This window comes from Phyllostomus hastatus, unplaced genomic scaffold (genome assembly GCF_019186645.2).
Source record: "Phyllostomus hastatus isolate PE091 unplaced genomic scaffold, TTU_PhHast_1.1 phas_scaffold_1066, whole genome shotgun sequence".
NCBI classification, from domain to species: Eukaryota; Metazoa; Chordata; class Mammalia; order Chiroptera; family Phyllostomidae; genus Phyllostomus; species Phyllostomus hastatus.
This window is the reverse complement of record NW_025334004.1, coordinates 27222287-27243261: the sequence shown is the minus strand read 5'-3', so window position 1 is coordinate 27243261 and position 20975 is coordinate 27222287. Positions and strand designations below refer to the sequence as shown.

The following is a 20975-nucleotide window of genomic DNA, read 5'->3' as shown; positions in this document are numbered from 1 at the left end:
CCGCGGGCGCGGTGGCGGCGGGGTCTCACCTGACGCTTGAAGATTCTCTGGAGCAGCCCTTTCTTGGGTGGTTCCGGCGGGTGACTTCTGTTCAGGTCCGGCGGGAGGGCACCGTTGGGTCCGAACACATTCAGCTCCTTAAAGCACTCCGTTTCTATCATCTGCAGGGGCGGAGCGCACCCCCGGGCACGTGAGGGCCGCGGCCGTGGTGGGGCGGAAAGGCGTCCGGGCTCCCAGCCCTGCGCCCACACTGCCCGGAGTCAGGTCCCACCAAGTCCTCCACCGCCCTGGGTCTCACCGGGGCCCAGACCCAGGCGGCTCCTGCCCGCGCCCGCCTTTCCCCGGCGGCCTGGCTGTGCCCTTCCCCGAGAAGGCAGGAGCCTCCACCACTGCGCCCACAGCCGGGCCCTCCCCACGCACCCACGCCCCCCGGCCAGGCCCGGGGAGCCCCCGCCAAGCCGGCTGCAGCTCCGGCCCCGCCCCATCGTCTCCAGGCCACGGATGCAGCTCCCGCGCCAGGGCAGCCCCGCCTGCCTCCAGCCAGGGCTCCATCTCCCTCCTCTCCCAGCCGGACTCCCCAGCAGAGGCACCTGGACCAGCCACTCCTGTCCCGCTGGTCTTCCCTCTTCCGACCCCACCCCACGCGGCCCCAGCGGGCCGCAGGGACTCCTGACCCCGCGCACCTGCCCCGCCCCGCTCACCTCGCTCTGCCACGGGATGGGCACGGAGCCGGTGGAGAACTTAGAGTAGAAGTCGTCGTCCGTGTGGTCCAGGTTGACGCCCTTCACGGTGGAGAACTGCTCGATGTCCAGCACGTCCTTACAGTACACGGCGCGGGGCTGGGGGTGGGGCGCTCGGTCAGAGGGGCCCTGTCCTCAGCTCCAAGGTCCCCGCCAGGCCCGGGGTGTCGATGGGGGAAGCAGAGGGCCTGCCCGGGGCCGCCCCACCCCCCGAAACCTGTGCTGGCCTGTCTCGGGTCAGCCAGCAGGACCCCAGCCAGGGTGGCGCGGTGGAGCGTGAGCTCGGGGTGTCCAGGCCCCCTGCTGCCCTCACCCACGCTGCAAGGCACCCCATCTCCAAGCTCACACTCCTGGGCACCTCCGGGGATCCCCACTTCCCAGTCAGGTGGTCTCTGCTCCCCTAAAGCCCACGGGATGGGGATGGTGGAGATGTTTCCAAAGTCATCTCCGCCTAAACGGGGGTGGGCAGCATGGGGCCTCGGGCCCACCCCCCCTTAGAGAAAGTGAATGCTGGTCCCCAGGGCCAGGCCAGCCAGGGAGAGTGTCCCAGAGGGACCTCCCCCGCCCCTCTCACATTATGGGGCGCAGAGGGGCTCGGCACCCAGGCTCTGCCGCCAGACAGGCCCGGGCTGGGGTCCCAGCTGTGGTGCGTAGGGACTTTGGAAACGTCAGCTACCCCTGTAGGCCTGTCTCCTCGCCTGCCCAACGGGACACAGCAGCACCTGGGCCGTGGGGCCACTGCGAGCTGCTGCTGCTGTGTCTCTGGTCTCACTCGCTCACCAGACGCATGCTGGGGGCCCTCTGTGCCGGGGCTCACAGAGGTGAGCCCCGCAGGGCCCTGCCCTCGGGGAGTCGAGAGTCACGGGGAGCCTCCCAGGGGCTCTGAAGACGAGGCCCCCAAAGAGGACATGACTCCAGGATGGATGCAGGGGACCCCCTGGCCCTGGTGACAGGTCTGGGCAGGTGGCTCCTGCAGGGCAGAGGCCACCTCCTGCCCATGGATCTCCGGGGCCCCCGGCTCCGGGCCCAGAAAGGACGCTCAGCCAAGTCCAGGCTGAGACCCCGGCACAGGCTCAGCCCGGGCTGGGGAGGCCACTCACGTCGGGAACGAAGGGAGGGTCCATCATCCCGGCTTCCAAGCGCTTGAAGTTCATGTTCCTGAAGAAGGGGTGTCGCTTGACCTCTGCGGCCCCTTCCTCCCGGCAGCCCAGCCTCTGCTTTGGGTCTTTGGTGAGTAGCTGTGACGAGACAGAGCCCCATGAGGCCGCGCCTGGCGGGCCCGTCCTCCTCCGGGAGAGGGTGGGCCTGTGGCCGTCTCCCCGTCACAGGTGCGTCCCCGAGACTCGTGGATGTGCCTCCTCCAGCCCTCTCCAGCCTGGGCCCCCCGGGCCCCCCGGGCCCCCGAGAGACGCTGCCTGGCCCTGTCAGGCCCTGTCTCAGGGCCACCTCCTGAGCCGCCGTGGGCTTTGGGGCCCCCAGCTCCCGGCATACGTGTGTGCAGGGAGCCCCTGGGGGCGCAAGCTCCATCTGCATCTCCCCTTGGCCACGTGCCCGGTACCGGGTGCATACTGGGTGCCCACTGGGCACCCATGGGGGCCTGCTGAACCAGTGTTCCCTTCCGCCACAGGTAACTTACAACGGGCTCTGGCTGCGGGTCTCTGGTCCATTAACTCAACCCGCAGCACACTGTAGACTCGGACCCGGGTGCAAACGCTGTGGGGGGAGGGGAGGGGCGGGGGCGGGGGAGGACAGCGAGCGTCTGGCCCCAGTAAAATCAGGTTCAGGGGCCCCTCCAGGCAACAGATGCGACACCATGGGGCCGGAGGAAGGCGAGCTGGCTACGAGCCTGCTTGTGGGTCAGGGAGGCAGAAGGGGCAGAAGGAGGGAGCTAGAGGGGGTGGGCAAGGACTGGGGAGCTGAGACTCTGCAGGGGCCGGAGGAAGAGGGTGCTGAGGTGTGGGCTCACAGAATGGACCCAGGGGCAGGGCGGTGAGGTGCATGCATTTCTGGACCCCGGGGACGGCGGGAAAGGCCTTGAGGCCGCCAAGATGGAGTGAAGGGCGGAATCTGGGGGCCAGGGGCCGGCTTCCCGGCTGTGTGCGCAGAGCCCTTCGCAGGCAGGCGGGGCTGGAGCTGCTCAGGGGGGCCCCCAGGGGCTCCCTCCGCCCTGCTGTGCCCTGAGCTAGTGCCCGCTGGAGGGGGCAGGGCGAGCCTGGCGGCCGGACCGAATGGACTGCGGCGACGGACACAGAAGAAGCCCAGGACCAGAGTCCCAGGACTGCTGGCTCTTCTTCCAGCAAACCAGGACTAGGGGATGTTGGTCTGACACTTGGCACCCAAGAGCCCAGGTTCGCTGGGTCCTGAGGTTTGGCCGCCGCCTTTCTCTCAGTAACCAGCAGGGGGCAGCAGAGGCACAGCAGCGCCCTGGTGCCGTGCCGCCAAGGGTGCCGGAGCGGCCGGCGAGGAGGGGGCCCCCTGTGCCTTTCTGTCCTCTTAGCACCTCTGTGCCCCTGTTGGGGTCTCTCAGGACCTGCCTATCCGAATCCCCGACCCTGGCCTGGGGCGTCTGGTGGTGCTCTGACCTCCCTCCCACCCTCTGTGGTCCACTGGAGAGAGAACCTCTCCCTAACCCCCCGACCAAGTCACGGCTTCGATGACCTGTTCTCCTGGAGGCCCCGGGCGTGTGGGCAGGCGCCCGGCCGCAGCTGGCCCCAGGCCCCGGGGTTCGGGCGTGCCTTTGCACGTGTGCCCGCATCCTTCCGCCCGCGCCTCTCGCACACACCAGTGACAGAGCCATGTCCCCCTTCTCTGGAGGCGGTCGCAGGGCAGATCTAGCCCTAATCTTTCCTCCCAGAGCTCTGGGACACCAGGCCGAAGCTGGAGCGGAAGCGGTCTGGCAGCACGTGGGGGGCCCAGGGGAGGGGCCTGCTGGGGAGGAGGAGCCACTCCGGAGGGTTCTCGGGCCGCTCGGCGGAAGCTGCGGCTCCTCATCGGCCCCGGGGCCTGCACCTCGCCACACGCCGCACGCCGGCGCACTCGCTCAGGCACGTGATTCAGAGGCGGACGTCCAGCCTGACCACTGACCGCTGGCCGCTCTGGGTGCAGCAGCACCGGGAGAGGAAGTCTGTGGGCTCGTGGGTGTGCAGAGGTGCACACTCGGGCCCTCCTGTCCCCAAGGGGCACGGCAGGGCTCGGGAGCCTGAGAGCAGGAGCAGAGTGGCCGTTCCCCCACAGGGCCCCTGGCCAGGCGTGGGCCCGCTTGGGCTGAGGGGCAAGGGCACGGCTGTGGTCCAGGGGTCGGCCCCAGCCACCACCTGAGTGTCACTCCCACATGCGCCTGCCTGGACGGGGCACTCTCACAGTCCACAGACGCTCCCATGCAGGTGTGCCTGGCATTCCATTCAGTGGACAGAAAACTCGGTATAAGGTGTTCAGAGACTGACAACGTCATTGCTTCGAGCCAGTGCGCAGGGTACAGAGCTGGGAGGAGCAGGAGGCCCGAGGCCAAGGTAGGGGCTTGGCCCAAGACCCCCTTGTAACGTGGGGATCAGCTGCGATCAACCTCTTTCTCCCCTGTGCTGACTGCCCCCACAAAGCTGGATGTGAGGGCGCCACACTGTTCGGCTCAGCCCCCTCCCCTTGCCAGGGGCCGCCAGCCCCCGCCCCAGGCTTCCTCCAGCGCACAGCAAGCAGCACCGGCTCCTCTGGCCGCCCACGCCCCAGTGCACCCTGGCTCTGTCCTCCTCGGCCCGGCCCGTTTGCTCAGCTGGGAGGGGGTGGGGGAGGGGAGCCTCCGCTGGACGGGGGCCCGAGGACAGCGTCTGGATCGCCAGCAGCTCACCATCTTGCAGATGGACTTGGCCTCCTCGGAGAACTTGTGGGAGTACGCCTCCTCCGTCTCCAGGACCCGGCGGTCCACCTCCTCCCGCTTCACCTTCTCCTTGCGGCCCCGGAACGGGGACTGACCCTCAATCATCTCGTAGATGAGGCAGCCCAGGCCCCAGTAGTCGGGGCTCAGGCCGTATCTCTGGTTGTTCAGGACCTCGGGAGCTGGGGGCAGACAAGGGGCGTGAGGAGAGGTGAGAGAGAGCTCGGTGTAGCCAGGTGACACCCTGGGGCCCCAATGGCCCCCTCTGCTGGTTAAGATCTCCCGCCCCCCACCGAGCCCCTACTTCTGATGAGAGTCCCCCAAAGGGGCCAGGGACTCCGAGGGGTGGGCCCGAGGGGGGCCGCGCCCACACTCACCCATGTAGCCGACGGTGCCCACCCGGCCTCGGATCAGGTCCCCCTCGGGGATCTTCACGGCCAGGCCCAGGTCGGAGATCCTGATGTGGCCTGGGGGGGGGGGGAGCGGAGGGTCAGCAGGGCCCAGGACGGCCGTCGGACGCGGCCCACCCGCCCTGGGCAGGGGCACAGACGGGCCACGCGCACCAGGCCAGGCCCCAGGACTCTGAGTGCTCATCTGTCCCGTGAAGGGGGGCCCCCGGGGAGAGCCCAGGTGCCCCAGGCTGCGGGGAAATCGCTGCCCCCCGGGAGAGGGACGTCAGATGCGAGGGGACGCCTGCGTGCGGCTGGACGGCGGCCGGCCTGCCTCACATGAAACGCTCTCTAATGGGCTTCTTGGAAGGCTGAGGTCACGGAGTTTAAAACGCCTTGGCCCGAGGCTGGGATTGCTTCATGGAAAGAATGTGAGATTCTCCTGACATTTTGCAACAATTTGCTTAAGGGGAAAAATCATAAAGCAGTTTGGGAAGCAACTTCCTGCCCTGCCCAGATGGCCCGTGGAGGTGGTTTTCTGCCGCTGGAGAAACTTGGCGGGAGGATGCCCGGGCCCTGGAGACGGCGCTGGGGTGGCGCTCCCGGCCCCCCGACTGAACCCGAGGCAGGGACGGGGGCCTTGCTGGGCGCTCAGCCCGGGTGCTGTCTCGCCGGGTGGCCCACCCAGGGGTAGGGGCGGGGGCGGGTCATGCCACATCTGACCCTGCAGGGGGGACACTCCCCGTCCGTGGATAGATACCAGGGCCCCCATGGCCTGGACCGCGGCAAGGCCCAATGAGCGGGACCCTGGCCGGGTTGGGGCTGTGTCCCCCAGCTCAGTAACCCCTGACGAAGGCAGGAAGGGGGATGGGACCGCGTGGAGCCCAGCCGTGGGATGCAGGTCAGCAGTGGGCGGGGGACTGAGACCGGCCAGGGTGGGAGCTGCGCGTGGTGGCATCGCCAGGCCACCAGCGCGCTGAGGGGACCCGGTCTCCCGTCTCGGCTCCCCACTGACACTGCTGGGTGACCTTGGCAGCTTGGCCCCTCTGAGCCTCAATCTTGTCTGTAGAGTGGGCACAGCACGCCAGCCTGGTACCCCCGCCCCCCAGCCACTCCCCACCGGTCAGTGCGAGAGGCTGTAGGTCGGGAGGGGCTGCTGTGGCCGTCCTCGTCCTTGTCACCCGTGCGAGGAAACAGCGAGGGGACGCACGGATGCTAGTTACTGCCTCCTCTGTGGCCGGCTGCGGCTGGCAGAACCATTTCCCCTCCAGTGATCCTGTCAGAACCTCACCACCACCTCCTACCCTCTGAAGCTGGTGGGGCCAGACTCATTGTTTCCATTTAAAAGTAAGAAAAATGTGCCCCAGCTGGTGTGGCTCCGTGGCCTGAGCTCTGGCCTGCAAAACAGAGGATCGCTGGTTCGATTCTCCATCGGGGCACACGCCTGGGTTGCGGGCCAGGTCAGGTCCCCAGTAGGGGGTGCATGAGAGGCCATCACACATGGATGTTTCTCTCCATCTCTTTCCCCCTCCCTTCCCCTCTGTCTAAATAAAGTCTTTAAGAAATGAAAACAAGGAAAATGAGGTTCTGAAATTCTGGGCCCCTCATCTCACTCCCTTCCACTCCTCGTTTCTCTCTCCTCTCTCTCTCCGCCCAGCCACACTGCTTCTTCTCCAGGCGGGAGCTGCATCCACACCCACGGCCCTCTCCAGGTCCCCAGGGCTGAGGACAAAGAGGGGGTCCTTCCCTCTACTTCCCCCTGCCCTCCCGCGGGCCCAGGGTCAGTGCCCGAGTCTCTGAGAGGCCCTCTGCTTTGGGTTGCGATGCTCGCCTCAGCTACAGGGTAGGAAAAGGCCTTCCGCACCACTCCCCGACTTACCGTAATCGTCTAACAGGATGTTTTCGGGTTTCAAATCTCTGAAAGGGAAGGACCACAAGCATGTGAGTGTGGGCATTCAAAGGCACCCTGGAGTCTGGCTGGAGCCCCGTGGGCCTGAAGCTGTTGGTCTCCAGGCCGAGACAATCTTGGGCTGATTTCTGTCCTCCCACTGTTTGCCACCAGCATCTTCTCGACCCTGGGGAGCGACTAGGAAGGAGGTTAGGTGAAGACTGGTGCTGCCTCCTGTCCATAGGGCAGGGGATACCTCTGGCTGGGGGGGGGGGGCGACACACCCCTCCAGGGCTGGGGAGACCCTGAGGTCTCAGGATGCCCTGGGATGCCCTGAAGGCAGAGAAGGGCCTGGGAATAGAGGAACAGAAGTGACTGAGAACAAAGCACTGGCTGTAGAACTGGGACAGGAAATTGTGGCGAGGAGGGTGGCCGCCCCCAGGAGAAGGACCCTCTCAGTGTGGGCCCCCCAGGAGCCAGCCGAGCTACAGCCTGGAAGAAAGCACAGCCAGAAGGCACAGCTGTAGGTGTGGCCACCTCCCCCTACCCCTAATGTCTGCCTTCTCTCTGATGGCACAGTCATGCTCTCAGGGAAGGGAACCTGTCCATGCCCGGCAGGGGGAAGAGGCAGCAGAAGTGTCTGGTTTTACTAGGGGAGGGTCCCCCAGGGGTAGACGAACAGCCAGCAGGACGGTGTGCAGCTCAGGTAAGGCGCTGGGCTCTGGATTGAGGACCGGTTCTCAGCCAACGGGCTTCGCTCACCTACCTGCCAGCAGCTGGCCCTGGGGAGAGGGTACAGCGCCCAGACGCAGCGGGCCATCTGCCAAGGCGCTCGCTGGGGCTTGTACGTGGTCATTCATTGCAACATACTTTTTTTTGCTGTTGTTACTTATTTTGCGTTCTTTGATGTGTTGACAATTCCAAAGACAAGCAAGCACCCGTGTGTCAACAAACGAACTGGCCAGTGGGCACAGGCTGGAACCGGGCCCGCAAGAGGCCACGGCCAGTGGTCAAGCTTGAACTTGGAAAACTGCCCCACCCCCCTTTTTAACTGAAAGGCAGTCAAATGGAGGATGGTTTTTCCAACCCTTAGGAAAACTGTTCGGACTCTCTTCTCCCTTGAATGACACCCAGACCGAAGCACAGCTGGGGAGGGGGTGTAGAGGGAAGGGCATGACATCCGGGCCTCCCTTCCTGTTTCCGAAACCTTCTTGGTCTCCCAGGACAATCTCCACCAGGAGCTCCGTGGCAGAGGTCTCCAAACCGGGCTGTGTGTGCCTGGGGGGTCCGTGGGGGCTGCCCAGGAGAGCCCTGCTTGCCGGCAGTTTCAGGAGTGTGGGTTCCAGGTCCCTAACATCCAGACACCCTGCCTGCCTCTGGGGTGCCCCCTCCCACCTGCCCCCTCTCAGCGGCTCTGCCCCCAAAAGACAGAGATTGACTCCGAGGGTGCCCTGCTCCAGGGGTAAAGACCCCAGGGGTGCCATTAGAAGTGGGATCTACTAGTGAGAATTACAGTGGCAACTCGACAGAAGAAACTACTGACACTTAGAGCCTTACGGTCAAAGGAAATTAAAAAAAAAATCTTATATGTAGCCACCTATTTCAATGAAAGGCTTTTAGGCAAAAATATATATTCCATTATGATAACATTTTGTGAGGAAGGAGGGAAGTAGAAAATGGTTGGAAATTCCTCACCATTAAAGAGTTTTATGCTTTTTTTTTTTTTTTAGATAAATGATGCTGGAAATCAACTGGCTACAGCAATCGGATCCCACCGATACCTTTAAAGCTGCGAAGGAACTGTTCGATTTCAGAATATCAGTGTCGGCCACTGTTTAGACACAGGATAGACTATTTTAGCAGTCTTCTTCTGAAAACGTGCGAGCGCGCCGCGTTTCAGAATCTCTGCGGAGGGCGGCGAGACAGGCATGAAGGCCGCCGCTCCGAGTCCGGACGCCGGTCCTGTAGGACCGGGCCGCGAGGGGCGGACAGAGGCCTGGAGTCTTCCTGGAGCGGGGTCCAGGGCCTGTCCCCCAGGCGCCGCTGAGCGACCCCGGGCACTGGCCTGGGGGGGACTGGAGGGCACCCGGATGTCTGGGCCCCCTAAGCAGCCCACCTCCTCACTCAGGGTCAGGGCGGGGGTCTGTCCGACCCGAGCACCCTCACCTGCAAGAGAAGTAGCCTGGCCTCAGTTCCGGGGGAAGGGGCGGGTCTCCACGCCCCACGAGCACTCACCTGTAGACGGTGTTTTCCAGGTGCAGGTCTTCCAAGCCGCACAGGATCTCGGCCGCGTAGAACAAGGCCCGCTCCTCCTCGAAGCCGGGGTTCCCCATGTTGTAGATGTGGAACTTCAGGTCCCCCCCGTTCATGATGGTCAGAACCAAGCACAGCGCGTCCTTGGTCTCGTAGGCATAGGCCAGGTTCACCTGGGAGCACGAGACAGGACCGAGGTGAGGTCCTGCGACCACCCTCCACTTCCGCCCGCCTCCTCCGGGTCCTCGAAGCCGGGGTGGGGGGGCACCGGGCCAGGGGAGCTACAGCAGCTTCACGCCCGCTGGCCTCCAACCCAGCCAGCCTCAGCGCGCCCGCCCGCTGCCCCTCGCAGCTGGGGAAGGACTCACACCTTCCACCCAGGTGGTGTCAGGTGGGGAGGCAAGGGGGAGGGGCAGGCTGGCCGCCTGCTGTTTCGGGGATCCTGCCAGGAAGGCACCCCTGCGTTTACACCACAAAAGCACGTGTGTGCACCAGCTGGTCGAAGCCGAGTCGCTGTGTTGGCGGGTCGAGCACGGCAGGGCCACGCGCTCTTTGGGCATCGTTAGTGCAGGGGCGCCGCAGGGACCAGAGGGGCTTCACCAAGCAGAACACAATTGGCCAAGACCCTTGCACACGGGACACGCCTGGGCAGAGGGACCCTCAACAGAGAGGACCCAGTCCCTCGCCGATGGAGCCCAGCCGCCCCCGGCTCTGTGGATGGGGCCACGGGGCAGCGGCAGGGGGAGGGGCCGGGTCTCCACTCAGCGGGTTGGTACAAATGAAATCTGGCCGCACGGACCAGGCTGGGGCCGGGCTGCGCCATAAAACTTGGGGGCAAACCCCAGGAACAAAGGGTTCTGTCTGAGGGAAGGAGACAGAATGGTGCGGAAGGTGACAGAGCTCTGGGAACTGTGCTCTGGCACCAGCCGCCGCTGCCCCCAGCCCCACACCTGGCCAGGTGGCCACGAGGAAGGACCCCAAGGGGAACGCTGTGGAACGCCCCACTGGGGCAGAGGACAGGGCTCAGTGGAGGAAGGCCCAGGCCTCGACGATGTGGCACTCCAACCCTTTCCCCGAGAAGGACCCACCATCACTAGCCCCCAAAAGAGCCAGCACCGCCCCTGAGGGCTCCACCACCAGCCTGGAGGCGGTGACCAGTGGTCCCTATTGAAGGGGCCCAACAGCACAGAGGAAGGTTCTGGATTCAAAAAGGCCCAAGGCCAAAATGAGGGCTGGTGTTGGCCTCCACCACCACCTCCCACGTGTCACTGTCACCCTGGGTGGGGCTGGCAGTGGGGACAGCCTGGGATGAGACCCAGCGAGGCACACTTCTGTCCCCTTGGAGAGCCACCCCCTCTCTGGGGAATGTCGGAAGCACTAGGCCGATGGCGAGTCTGGTCCTCACACACAGCTGGTGGGAGTTTAATCGGGGCCACCTTCCTGCAGAGCCACTTGGGGACAGCTACCGACCGGGAGGTGCACACAGCCTCTGCCACAGCAGTCCCTCCGCCAAGGCGTCCGGCCGAGGACGCAGCCCCAGAAACCCGCCAACCGTGAGCCAGGACGGCCGCAGCCCCAGCGCGGTGGCCCCCAGCCAGGGGCCCCTCTATCTGTGGGGGCTGCTGCTGCTGCTGCACGGGGGAGGGCTTCTCTCTTCCTTGCGCATCAAGGGAAGGGCGCAGCTATAGGTCTGGGTATGTCTTAAAAATCTATCTTTTAAGGGGAGAAGTACTGCAGCATAAGAGGCCGGTAAGATGCTGTTGGCTAAACACTGTGAGTCGAACGCGGTGGAGAGGTTGCTCAGAAAGGGGGCCTTCCGAGTCCCTTCCGAGCCCCTTCCTTGTCCCTCGGCGGTGGGAACCTCCACCTCACACACACACCGTTTCCACAGGGACCCGCGGCAGAGGCACCGAGCGCTGCCCCAGCAGCCACGTCCTCCTCCACGTTTCCCGCAGCTGGCTTGTCCCTCGCGGGGACCAGTCTGGCCAGCGGGCTGGGGGCGGCGGTGAGGGGTGCACCCCTGGGCGTACGCCCCCAGGACTGCAGACGGGGTGGCTGTGAGGTGGAGGGGGGCGGCCCGGTCCGACTGGACTGTGTGAGTGACAGATCGGTCCTGGTCATTGGCGGCTGCGGGGAGTCGGGGCGACCCTGTCACTGCCCAGAGCGTGGCAGGGACGGAGAGACGCGGTGATGCGTGCGGGGTCAGGGTGCCGGCACCGGGGTGCGCGCCCCGAGGAAGCCCGCCCGCGGGGGCCTGTGGGAACAGAGCTCCAGGCTCGGCGGGCCTCGGGGTGGGGGGCTTCTTTGTCCACCAAGGAGTTTACAGGGTGGTCCTGCGGGACAGAGGTCTTTGTCCCGCACACAGAGGGGAGCCCGGCTGGCCTAGGGGCAGGGCGGAGTCAGCCACCACGGGCCCGAGGGGCCTTGGGATGGAGGTGACTTGGGGTCTCACTGCCTTTCTGCAGGAGTTCCTCTCTCTGAAGTCCACTTTCCTGGGGGAGGGGGGGCGGAGCTGCCGCACTGGGGCACCGCCCACTTCCCCGAGGGACAGAAGCCCCGGCCTGTCACGGGGCCCCGAACACTCACCACGAAGCGGCTGTTGACCTTCTCCAGGATCTGCTTCTCGTTGAGGGCCATGGACTCCCCTTTCCTCTTTTTGATCCTCTTCTTCTCCAGGCGCTTGCAGGCGTACATCTTACCCGTGGCCCGAACCTGGCAGGCGCAGACCTGTGGTGCCAGGGGAAGCCAAGGGTGTGGGGCGTGGAGACTGACGGAGCCGGAGCCGGCCGTGCCTGACCTGGAGCCGCGGCTGCCCGGGGACCCTCCCCTCCGGATCCCGCTTCAGCGCCCTCTGCCCTCCTCCCCGGAGGCGGGTCCAAGCCCTGGAAGGCGCAGTGCGAGCCATCCACAGCACCGTCTGGGTGATCGGCTGAAGCCCAAAGCCCTGTCCTGCTCTCAGAGACGACTCGATGTTCTGCCCTCAGCTCCCAACCAGATGCAACCGGTGCCAACCGGGCATTTTCAGGTACTAGCTGAAGCCAGAAGATGCTAGTTGGGGGGTCAGTGATGGGAGACCCCCGGGAACCCCGAGTTTGTCATGCAGAGGAACGGAAACAGGGCATTCGGGAGCCAGTCTCAGCTCTGCCCCTCACCGCCTGTGGGCGCTGGGCTGGGTCACCTAAGGGCTCCGGAGGCCAGCTTTCCTCTTCTCTACGGGAGAACCACCAGGCCTGCTCCCCAGCGGGAGGGTCGGACGGACACAGCAGGGCCGCCAGGCCCCTCCCCCGCCCTCATTTCTCCCTCCAAACACAGCCAGGACCGCTGTTTCTCCTCTTCGGACTTGAACCCCGCCCGAGGCCGGTCCACACCCTCCTTCTCCTTCAGACACCCCTGACCCTCCTCTGCACCAGGGGCCCACAACCAGCGAGCACCAGGAGCTCCTTTCGCAGGTGCAGAAGGGACAGGAAAGGGGGCCAGAGCACAGGAACTCTCAGCTGAAGACGTGGGCGCTCACTCACCTCCCCGAAGCCCCCTTTCCCCAGGACGCGGTACTGCCGGAAAGTGTTTTTGGTCACCGGTTGCCTGGAAAAAAGCAAGAATCCCGGGGTTAAGATGGGTGACCCACATGCAACAGACAAAGGCAGCTTTGAAGCGGCCAGCGCAAGGTGCAACTCCATGCCCCGGGGACCCCCAGGAATCGTCGCTGCGGAGGGGACCCCCAAGGGCTTACGCTGGGGCTGGGTGCTCCAGTCCCAGGCCACCCGCCCTTGGTGCCCTGCAGCCTGGGAGGAAAGCAGAAGGCTTGAAAAGAGTGAGCTGCAGCAGCTTCAGGGGACTTCCCCTGTGGTTCCCCCTCTCTCTCTCCCATATGCAAATCAGGGCGCTAAACTCAGCAGGAAGCTGTGACCCCTGAGCAGGGAGAGGGGAGGGGCCGGGAGCCACCGAGGTTCAGAGTCCCAGGGAGGACACGCCTGAGACCGGAGACAGGACAGGGCCCTCCCCACACCTGCCATCTCAGCCTGCCCCATGCCCGGCAGGACGGCCACACCCCCAGCCTCTCCACCCGCAGGGCCCTTCATTGCGTCTCCCCAGAGCTCCCACACGAGGAGAACCCTCTGCCGGAAGTGGAATTTAAGAAGTCGTAATCACTTGCGCTCTCTCTCTCTCCTCCCCACCCCCCGACCTTCTGGTGAGAACACTGGGGAGTTACCCCCTCAGCACATTCAAGCACACAACACAGCATTGGCCTATTGCCACCACACTGCACGTCGGCCCCCCGGGCTCACTTGTCGGGGTAACGGACACTGTGCGCCCCGACCAGCACCCCCGCCCCCGACACCGTGTCTCCTCGCTGCCTCCGAGGGTTTGCCTTAGAGTCCACGTACAAGCGAGGTCACATGCTGCGCGTCTTTCTGCGTCTGGCTTATCTCACGTAGCAAGCGCCCTCCGAGTTTACACACGCTGTCACGTATGACAGGGCCTCCCTCTTTTTAACGGCCCAGTAATATTCCAGAGCCTGTGTGCACGTGTAAACGTGCACCACATTTTGCTCCCAGGTCCGCGGCAGTGTCGTCCGTGAGAGCCGAGGTATGGAAAGGACCTGAGTGTCCGCCGACCGGCGAGTGAACGGTAGACGAGCAGCTTTGCCCCGTGAAGACTGGCTCTTGGAGCTCCCGAACTCTCTCGGGGCATCTTCCCACCCCGCCCTTAGAGTCCTGACCCGGTGGGTGGAGGCTGGAGTGAGATTGAATGGGGCTGAAGAACCGGGTCGGCTCTGGAAAGACGGTGAGCCTCTGGCCGCCCAGCAGCTCCCGAATGAACCTTCCAGGGAAACTCTCCTGGCTGCTGGGTGCTGGAGGAAGCCGGGGCTTTGCCGGCAATCACAGTGCTGCTCTCCCAGGACGGCCCGAACCCCGGGGCGTGGCCTGCACGTGGCCTTGGCAGGACTCTCCGTCGCCCTGCATCTTTCCCCTGCACAGGAGCTGCCAGGGCCCTGGAGAAACCCGCCACGTGCCCGCCACGCGCCTTGGGAGCGGTTCCTACAGCTGCCCTGGACACCACAGGAAGGCACCCGGGCGGACCAGTTTACGGCGGCACGTGGGGAACAGACAGTCGGCCGGCATCACCGCAGAACCCCTCTGCTGGGGGGAATGAGTGTAGTAATACAATGTCTGGGGAATTTCTCGGTTAACCTTGGGAGGGAAAAAATCCCTTTAATATTTCAGCAGTACAGCACTCAGGGGCCATGGTCTTGGTAGCAGGGGGACGGGAGAGGGCAGGGCGTCCTTCAGGACATGTCTAGGCCAGGGTCCTGCCCTGCAAACTTCCGCAACGTAATGCACAAGAGCTTCACTTCTCAGACTTAAAAAGTCCACTTCTCCATCTCACGTGCTTGGTGCAGGTGAGAAATATGACGGTCGGGGCCGCAGCTAAAGGACTGTGTTGGAGCCGAAGTGCTGGGTGGGCCAGGGGTGAAGCACTTGAGTGAGGGACCCGGAGTTCAGGTTCCAGCCTTGCCAGGCTCTTGCTGTGTGACCAGGGCCTGTCCATCAACCTCTCTGAGCTTGGCATCACCAATCACATGGAGCTACTGAAATGGCATTTGCATCCACAGGGCTTCTGAAGGCTGCTGTGTGTCAGATGTCAGTATTGGAACTCTAGGACAAGGGGATGCGTCCCCTCTGGGGGCTCTCTGTTCCCAGTTCCCACTGCCCACAGCGCCCTGTACATGGGTTCCTGTCGTTCTCACACCAGCCTGGAGAGGTGAGACTGTTACTGTCTCCTTCCTGCAGGTGGGAACTCTTAGGCTTTGAGAGGTCAAACGAGTCGCCCAAGGTCACGGCTGGTCAGTGCTGGGGTTGGAATCGGAGCCCAGGAAGCCTGCGACGGAGCCCACATTCGGCGTCCTGACCCCACACTGCCACACCCGGCAAAGTGGGTGCGGATTGGGGTCATGTGTTACGCAGCCCAGGGCTCCGGGGTGGGGGTGGGGCTCGATGAACACATCCCACCGCTGCCCTGCGGTCAGCAGAAGCGGGACCAAGCCTCCCCTCCCTAGGGTCAGCGGCTCCTCCCAACACCAGGCGTACGAGGAGGCCGGCCGTGCGGACGCTGACCATCCTGGTGATGACCACAGCCGTGCTCAGCAGTGCACCTCCTGGGGCCCAAAGGCTGACTTGTCCTGGGCACGTGCCGCTGACCTCATCTCGTCTTCATGCCCAGCCGGCAAGGCCGGCACCGTCATGACCCCACGGACAGAGCAGGAGACCGTGGTGTGGGGAGGGAGCAGGAGACCATGGTGTAGGGAGGGGAGAAGCCCCTCCGAGGCCCCTTGGGCTCCCTGCCCAGGCTGTGGGCTCCCTGCCCCCCGGCCAGTGCCTGGCCCGGCCCTTCGCCCCTCGGTCTCCCCTGCCGCAGCCGTGACGTGCGGGGGCCGGGGGCCAGCAGAGAAGGGCATCCACTGCTCTCTGTCGCCCCCACTGGGCGGGGCGGAGAGAAGAAACTTCATCCGGTGGCTGGCGGGCCAGGTGCTCCTCCTTGGGGCTCCCCGAAGTGGGCGGGGAAGGGCGTGGACGGAGCTTCCAGAGGCTCCCGTCCTGTGGCGTCCTGAGCACCTGCCGGGCACTCGGCCGGCTCAGGGGTGAGCGCACACGCAGGGTCAGGCGGGCTCCTCGCCCTCGGACCGCAGCGTGCCCAGAGGTTCACGGGCGCCAGGCCTCGCTCGGGGCACAGGGCACTCCGGGCTGAGGGAGGGGAGGCTCCCACCCACGCCTCCCAGCTCTGCCCAGCACGGAGGGGCCAGGGCACCCCGCCCCGCACACCCTGAGCCGTGTGGTGAGCAGAGCCCGGAGCTAGGGGCGCGGGGCCAGGGCCCCTCGGTGCGCCCCGGGCCCGCTGGGTGACCAGGCCAGCCGCGTCACATCCCCGCTGTATCTCTCCTTCCTCATTGGCCACATCGGCCCCACCCGCTCACTGGTGTGTGTGTGTGTGTGTGTGTGTGTGTGTGCCCTTTGCAAAGAACAAGGCAGCAAAGCAAATAAGCAAATGCACTCAGTCTCATCTGCTAATGGGGGTGAAACGATAAGAGGACGAAAGCCTGCTGCCGGATGGGAAACCGAGAACAGTGCCGCTGACGCCGCCGCGGGAAGCAGGCCCTGGGCGGGCGCAGGCAGGGCTGGAGACTGGGGGCTGCCACTTGGGGGGGAACTTGGCCGTCCCTCTCGGCTCAGAGCTGGGGCTTTTTGACCCCGGAATTCCTCCGCTAGGACTTCCTACAGTTGTCCTCGTAAACATAAAGATACACGTGCAAAGCTTTCCACTCCTCAGGAAAGGCTGCACACTAAGCCGACCCATCGGTGGGGGTTGGTTAAAAGAGGGACGCACAGCTCCCTCAGGGAAGACGGCAGCCCCTCGTGTGCAGGGCTGGGAAGGGCTCCCCAGCACAAACCAACAGCACAAGATGCCTGGAGAGGCTGTGCGTTCCCGTGTGTGAGCGGGCAGGGGTGTGTGTGAGCACACTTTCGTGAGCACACAGCACGTCTAGGAAACAGAACTTACTTCACAGGAGGAGATGGTTCCTTTTATCTGGCCCACGGGCCCACGGAGGTAGCTGGTTTTTATGTGACTTCGCAGGGGAAAGAAAACCTGGCCCCCTCCTAACACGCACCTGGGCACACACTGGGGGGCAGGAGGGCCGGGGGCGCTCACCTTTCCAGCCACTTCCACTGCAGGAAGCGGTCGAAGTACATGCTGTCCAGGTACTCGCGGAAGGGCCCCCCACTCAGGTAGTCGTGCACGGACCTGGCTCGGAGGGAAGGCAGAGAGGGACACTTCATCATCCTGGCCCCAAGGCCGACGGGCAGACCACCCCCGGCGGCGCGCACACAGGGGCCGGGAGCCCCAGCCTTCCAGAAGGTGGTTTGAGGTTGCCTGGCTGACCCCGCGCCGGGCACTGGCGTTCCTGCCCTGGGCACACCCCAGACCCGGGGTGCACCAGTGAGTGGGCGGGTGGCCTCGTGACAGGGACTTCACAATGGTAAATAACCAACATCACATAAATGACCCAGGGTCCGGGGGTCGGGGGTCAGGAACATCTCTCTGCAGAAGGGACAGGAGACGAAATGACAGCAGAGGCCATTTCACTGGGTACAGGGGCGGGGTAGGGAGTCTGAGATGGTGGGTGGTGGGGGGCAGAGCAGGGATGTGGGCCCCGAGGCCCAGGCTCCGGATCTGGTCCAGGACCAGCAGAACCGCCAGATTGTCATCCCCGCAGCAGAATTTATGGGTCCCCTGCTGTGGGCCTGGCCCCAGGCCAGACCTGGGGGGTTCTGAGCCTGGCCACGGGCACGGGTGGGCCTCCTCCCTTTGAAAAGTGGAATGCTGGCCCGTCCGGCCAGGGCGCTTGGGGCCCGAGGAAGGCAGGGCGCACGCACAGTTGGGGCAAGCTGGGGGCTGCGTCGTGCCAAACCTGAAAACCGGGGCTGGCCCGGGGGGCCGGGATGGCCCCTTCCTCGGGAACAGCCCGGGGACCCGCCCCGGTGTCAGGCCAGCCCCTTGGCCGCCTCCCAGAGGGCAGCCACCTGGTCTCTTCCGGCTGCGGGGGTCCCTGCTCGGCCCCTCACAGGGCTGGGCCCCAGCTGCCTCCCCGGAGTGCCCGGCCACATGGTCACGCCCCCGGCATGTGGAGCCGCCGGCCCTCCCGTCCTCCCGACCTGGCAGCAGGCTCTGGGACCGTTGGGACTGGGCTCCCCGTCACCAGGGTCTCTCTCCCCAGCACCCAGCGCCAGGCACACGGCAGATGCCCAACTGACGCCTGTGGATCCAAGGGCGGACAGGGCCCACGGTGTGCCTCTTGGCAGGTAGGCACGGCTGTGCGCAGGCACGTGTCAGCATATGGGGCGTGGCGTGCGTGGGCGCGTGAACCTGTGTGTGTTATGCCTTCACTGTGTGTGCGAGGGGCTGGGTGGGGCCTTAGTTGGCACACAGCCGGCACCACAGCCACCGGCAGGTCCGCTGCCCAGGAGGGCCGCAGCGTGGCCTGCGGAGGTGACGGGGTGCGGCCGGGAAGGCAGCCTGTAGCCCCCTCCTGCAGCAGCGCCACCCGCTGGGGGTGGTGGCAGCAGTGGGGTTGGGGGGTCTGGGAGGGGTTTCCAAGCTACCTGGACCGGGTCACATTTTTCCACATTCCTCGGTGTCGGCAGCCTGGAGAGCCACTGCTCTCGACACCCTTTGAAGCAGATGTGTTCCTTGGACTCAGCCCCTGGTATCTCCTTCCCCTCTTAAGGAGCACACCGACATCTGGGTGGCTGGGCTGGGCCCTTGGCCCCTGGAGACCTGCCCCCGGTGCCCAGAGCTCCAGGTGGAAGCTGGAGGCGGCCCCATCTGGGCCGCTGTGTGGATGCCAGAGGGGCGGAGGGGCCCGATGCCCCTGGCCCGGGAGGGAGGGAGGCTGGCCTGCAGGGGCCCGGGGTGGCCAGGCCGCCGAAGCACTTACTGTGCGCAGGCAGAGAAGAGTTCCTTGCTGGGCCTCTGAAGGAGCTTCTCCTCCGTCTGGGAGACCAGGTCCCGGCCAACTTGGGCGATGAAAACTGGGGACTGGAGGGAAGAAGAGAAGAGGAGGTGGTCAGTGCGAGGGAGGAGCAGGGTGTCCGGGGCCACCCACAGGTGCTGGGCGTGGGTGCGCCTTCCCCTCCCTGCCCGAGCCGGGCCCTGGGCCGCCTGCCCGGCATCGGGTGGTGCAGGGGGGTGCCGCAGCAGGAAGATGGTGAATGAGCCCAGACTTCAGGTCAGATTTCTGCTCCGCCCCTTTCAGGTGGTGTGACCCCCGGAGGTCGCACGGCTCCTCGGAGCATCACTGCCGTCGTGTGCAGAGCATCGAGGATGATGCCCATGTCCCGGGCCCGGGGCTGGAACCAGACAGGCTGTGGGAGCGCTCCTGGCAGAAGGAGCTGTGAGCTGAGGTCCAGGTCTCCAGCGAGCCCCCCGAGCTTGCTGACGCCCCCCAGCCCCTCTGAGCTGCCCCCTCAGAGGGCAGAGTCGAGACGAACCCCTGCGCAGCCTCAAGGTCATGTACAGAAGGGTCTGGAAGGGGTAGAAGGGCAAGCGAACAGGACGGCACAGCGGCTAGGGGAGGGGGCCCGGCAGCCACGTGACGTGTGGCTTTGGCACTAGCCCGGGGCCCGAGTCCCCCATCTGCTGCTGGTGGCTGGGGGACCTCGGTTTTGGCTGTCCGGCCTCGGTTATCAGGAAGATGACCAGAAACAACAGCTTCTCCCAGAACGAATCGGTGACAGCTTTAGGTCCGGCCTTTGGCCCAGATCCTGGCACACGGTGGGAAGCGTGCGGTAAATGTCACCGCTGTCACTTCGTTCTCCTTCTCGGTCAAGCCGCCTGGCCCGAACACTTCCAGTTGGAAGGGTGGGTGCGAGTTTCTCCGTCCTCCTGGGAGCAGCAGGCCTCCCCCCCCCCCGCCCCCTGCCCCCCTTCCCCCCCCCCCCCAACAGGCTCCCTCCACCAGCGGGGCCCGCGGTGAGTTTCCAATGAATTACGGGAATAACGAAGAAAGCTGCCAGGAGTGGGCTCAGGCGGGTGGGGCCTAGATGCATCTTTGCCGAAGGTGCTGAAATCGGAAAGACTTGCTTTCTCCTCCCAGCTCGTGCCATGCGACCGTGGGGCTGACCGTGGGGCTGACCGTTCTGCTAAGCCCACTGGGTGGTGCCTGGTGTGGGGGGGCGCGCGGCACTGACCCTGAGGGTGGAGGCGGAGCAGCCTGGTGAGCGAAACCAGGGGCTCATTTTCTGTTCCCCCCCGTTCCGAGTGCCCGCCTTCCCCCTTGTTCCCTCCCCTCCCGGGCCCTGCCCCGGGCCCTGCCAGCCCCTGGGCGGGGGAGGCCTCATGGGTGGGGGTCGCCGCCGCCGTGATGGAAAATGCCACCCGTATACACACGCGGTGCACACAAAGCCAGCCACATCACACATCCCGGAGAGTCTCCCAGAGGGCGGCCGTCGCCGGTCCTGGGTGGGGGTGGCTCCCTCCCCGCGCTGTCCACTCCGTCTGGGGGCCCCTCCGTCCCCACACTGACAGCGCAGTGAGACCACAGAAGAGCAGCCAGCGCACACTGCTGGCTTCTGGGGCTGCCCGCCGCCCCTTCTGCAGAGAAGATGCCCGACCGAGCGGCCGGGGCCCTGAGCTCCGGCCCGACCCCTGACCCCTGCCCCCTGCCCGTGGCCGTTTCGGGCCCCCACCTCCTCCCCTGCAGCAGGAAGGAGCTGCCCCAGAGAGGCCCTGCAGGTCCTTCAAGTCTCAGCGATGGATGGTTGGGGTTTTTTTTTGTTTTAGTTTTCGCTTCTAAGACTTGGGGAACTTTGCTGGGAGTTCTGGCAGCGGAGTCCGTCGGGGACCAGGAACGCCGGAACGTCGGAGCAGCGGCACATCAGAACAAGCCCCGAGGCCGTGGGCACATTCGCTTCGGGGAGAGAGCTGGGCTGCTGCGGCGCCCTGGTGTGCGGGGCGCGGCGGCTGGCCCAGAGCGGAGGCTGCCGTGTGTGTGTGTCAGCGGGAGAGGACGCAAGGACGGGCCTGGGGAGGGTCCGCAAAGACGGAACAGAGATACGGGTGGGGGTGGGGGTGGGGGCGCTGCTTTGTCATGGGAGGTCACCCAGGGAGGACGCACCGTATCCGCAGGAGGCCCAGCCTGGTGCTGGGCGCAGTGCGAGGGGAACCAGGTGGGGGGTGTCTGTTAAAACGTGACCCCTGTGTGGTCCTCAACTGCAAAGCACTTTCTCTCCAGGAGGACACGCACGAGACCAGGTGAGACCCTCACAGGACACTCCTTTCCC

General features: G+C 65.2%; 1 protein-coding gene across 3 annotated transcripts in view; it reads right to left on the bottom strand.

The window, feature by feature from the left end:
• The window catches only part of GRK5 (G protein-coupled receptor kinase 5), a 186836-nt gene that overhangs the window by 1240 nt on the left and 164621 nt on the right, over positions 1–20975 (bottom strand). For 2 of the 3 annotated variants that reach the window (XM_045854447.1, XM_045854448.1), the window contains 11 exons: positions 18632–18732; positions 16846–16938; positions 12657–12720; positions 11725–11865; positions 9121–9311; positions 6877–6914; positions 4986–5075; positions 4582–4790; positions 1841–1978; positions 702–839; positions 30–161 (listed from right to left, as the gene is read on the bottom strand). In XM_045854447.1, coding sequence (XP_045710403.1) covers positions 30–161; positions 702–839; positions 1841–1978; positions 4582–4790; positions 4986–5075; positions 6877–6914; positions 9121–9311; positions 11725–11865; positions 12657–12720; positions 16846–16938; positions 18632–18732 — 1335 coding nt within the window. Of the gene's footprint in view, positions 1–29; positions 162–701; positions 840–1840; positions 1979–4581; positions 4791–4985; positions 5076–6876; positions 6915–9120; positions 9312–11724; positions 11866–12656; positions 12721–16845; positions 16943–18631; positions 18733–20975 lie in introns of those variants that run through there. The other variant, XM_045854449.1, reaches the window with a different exon arrangement.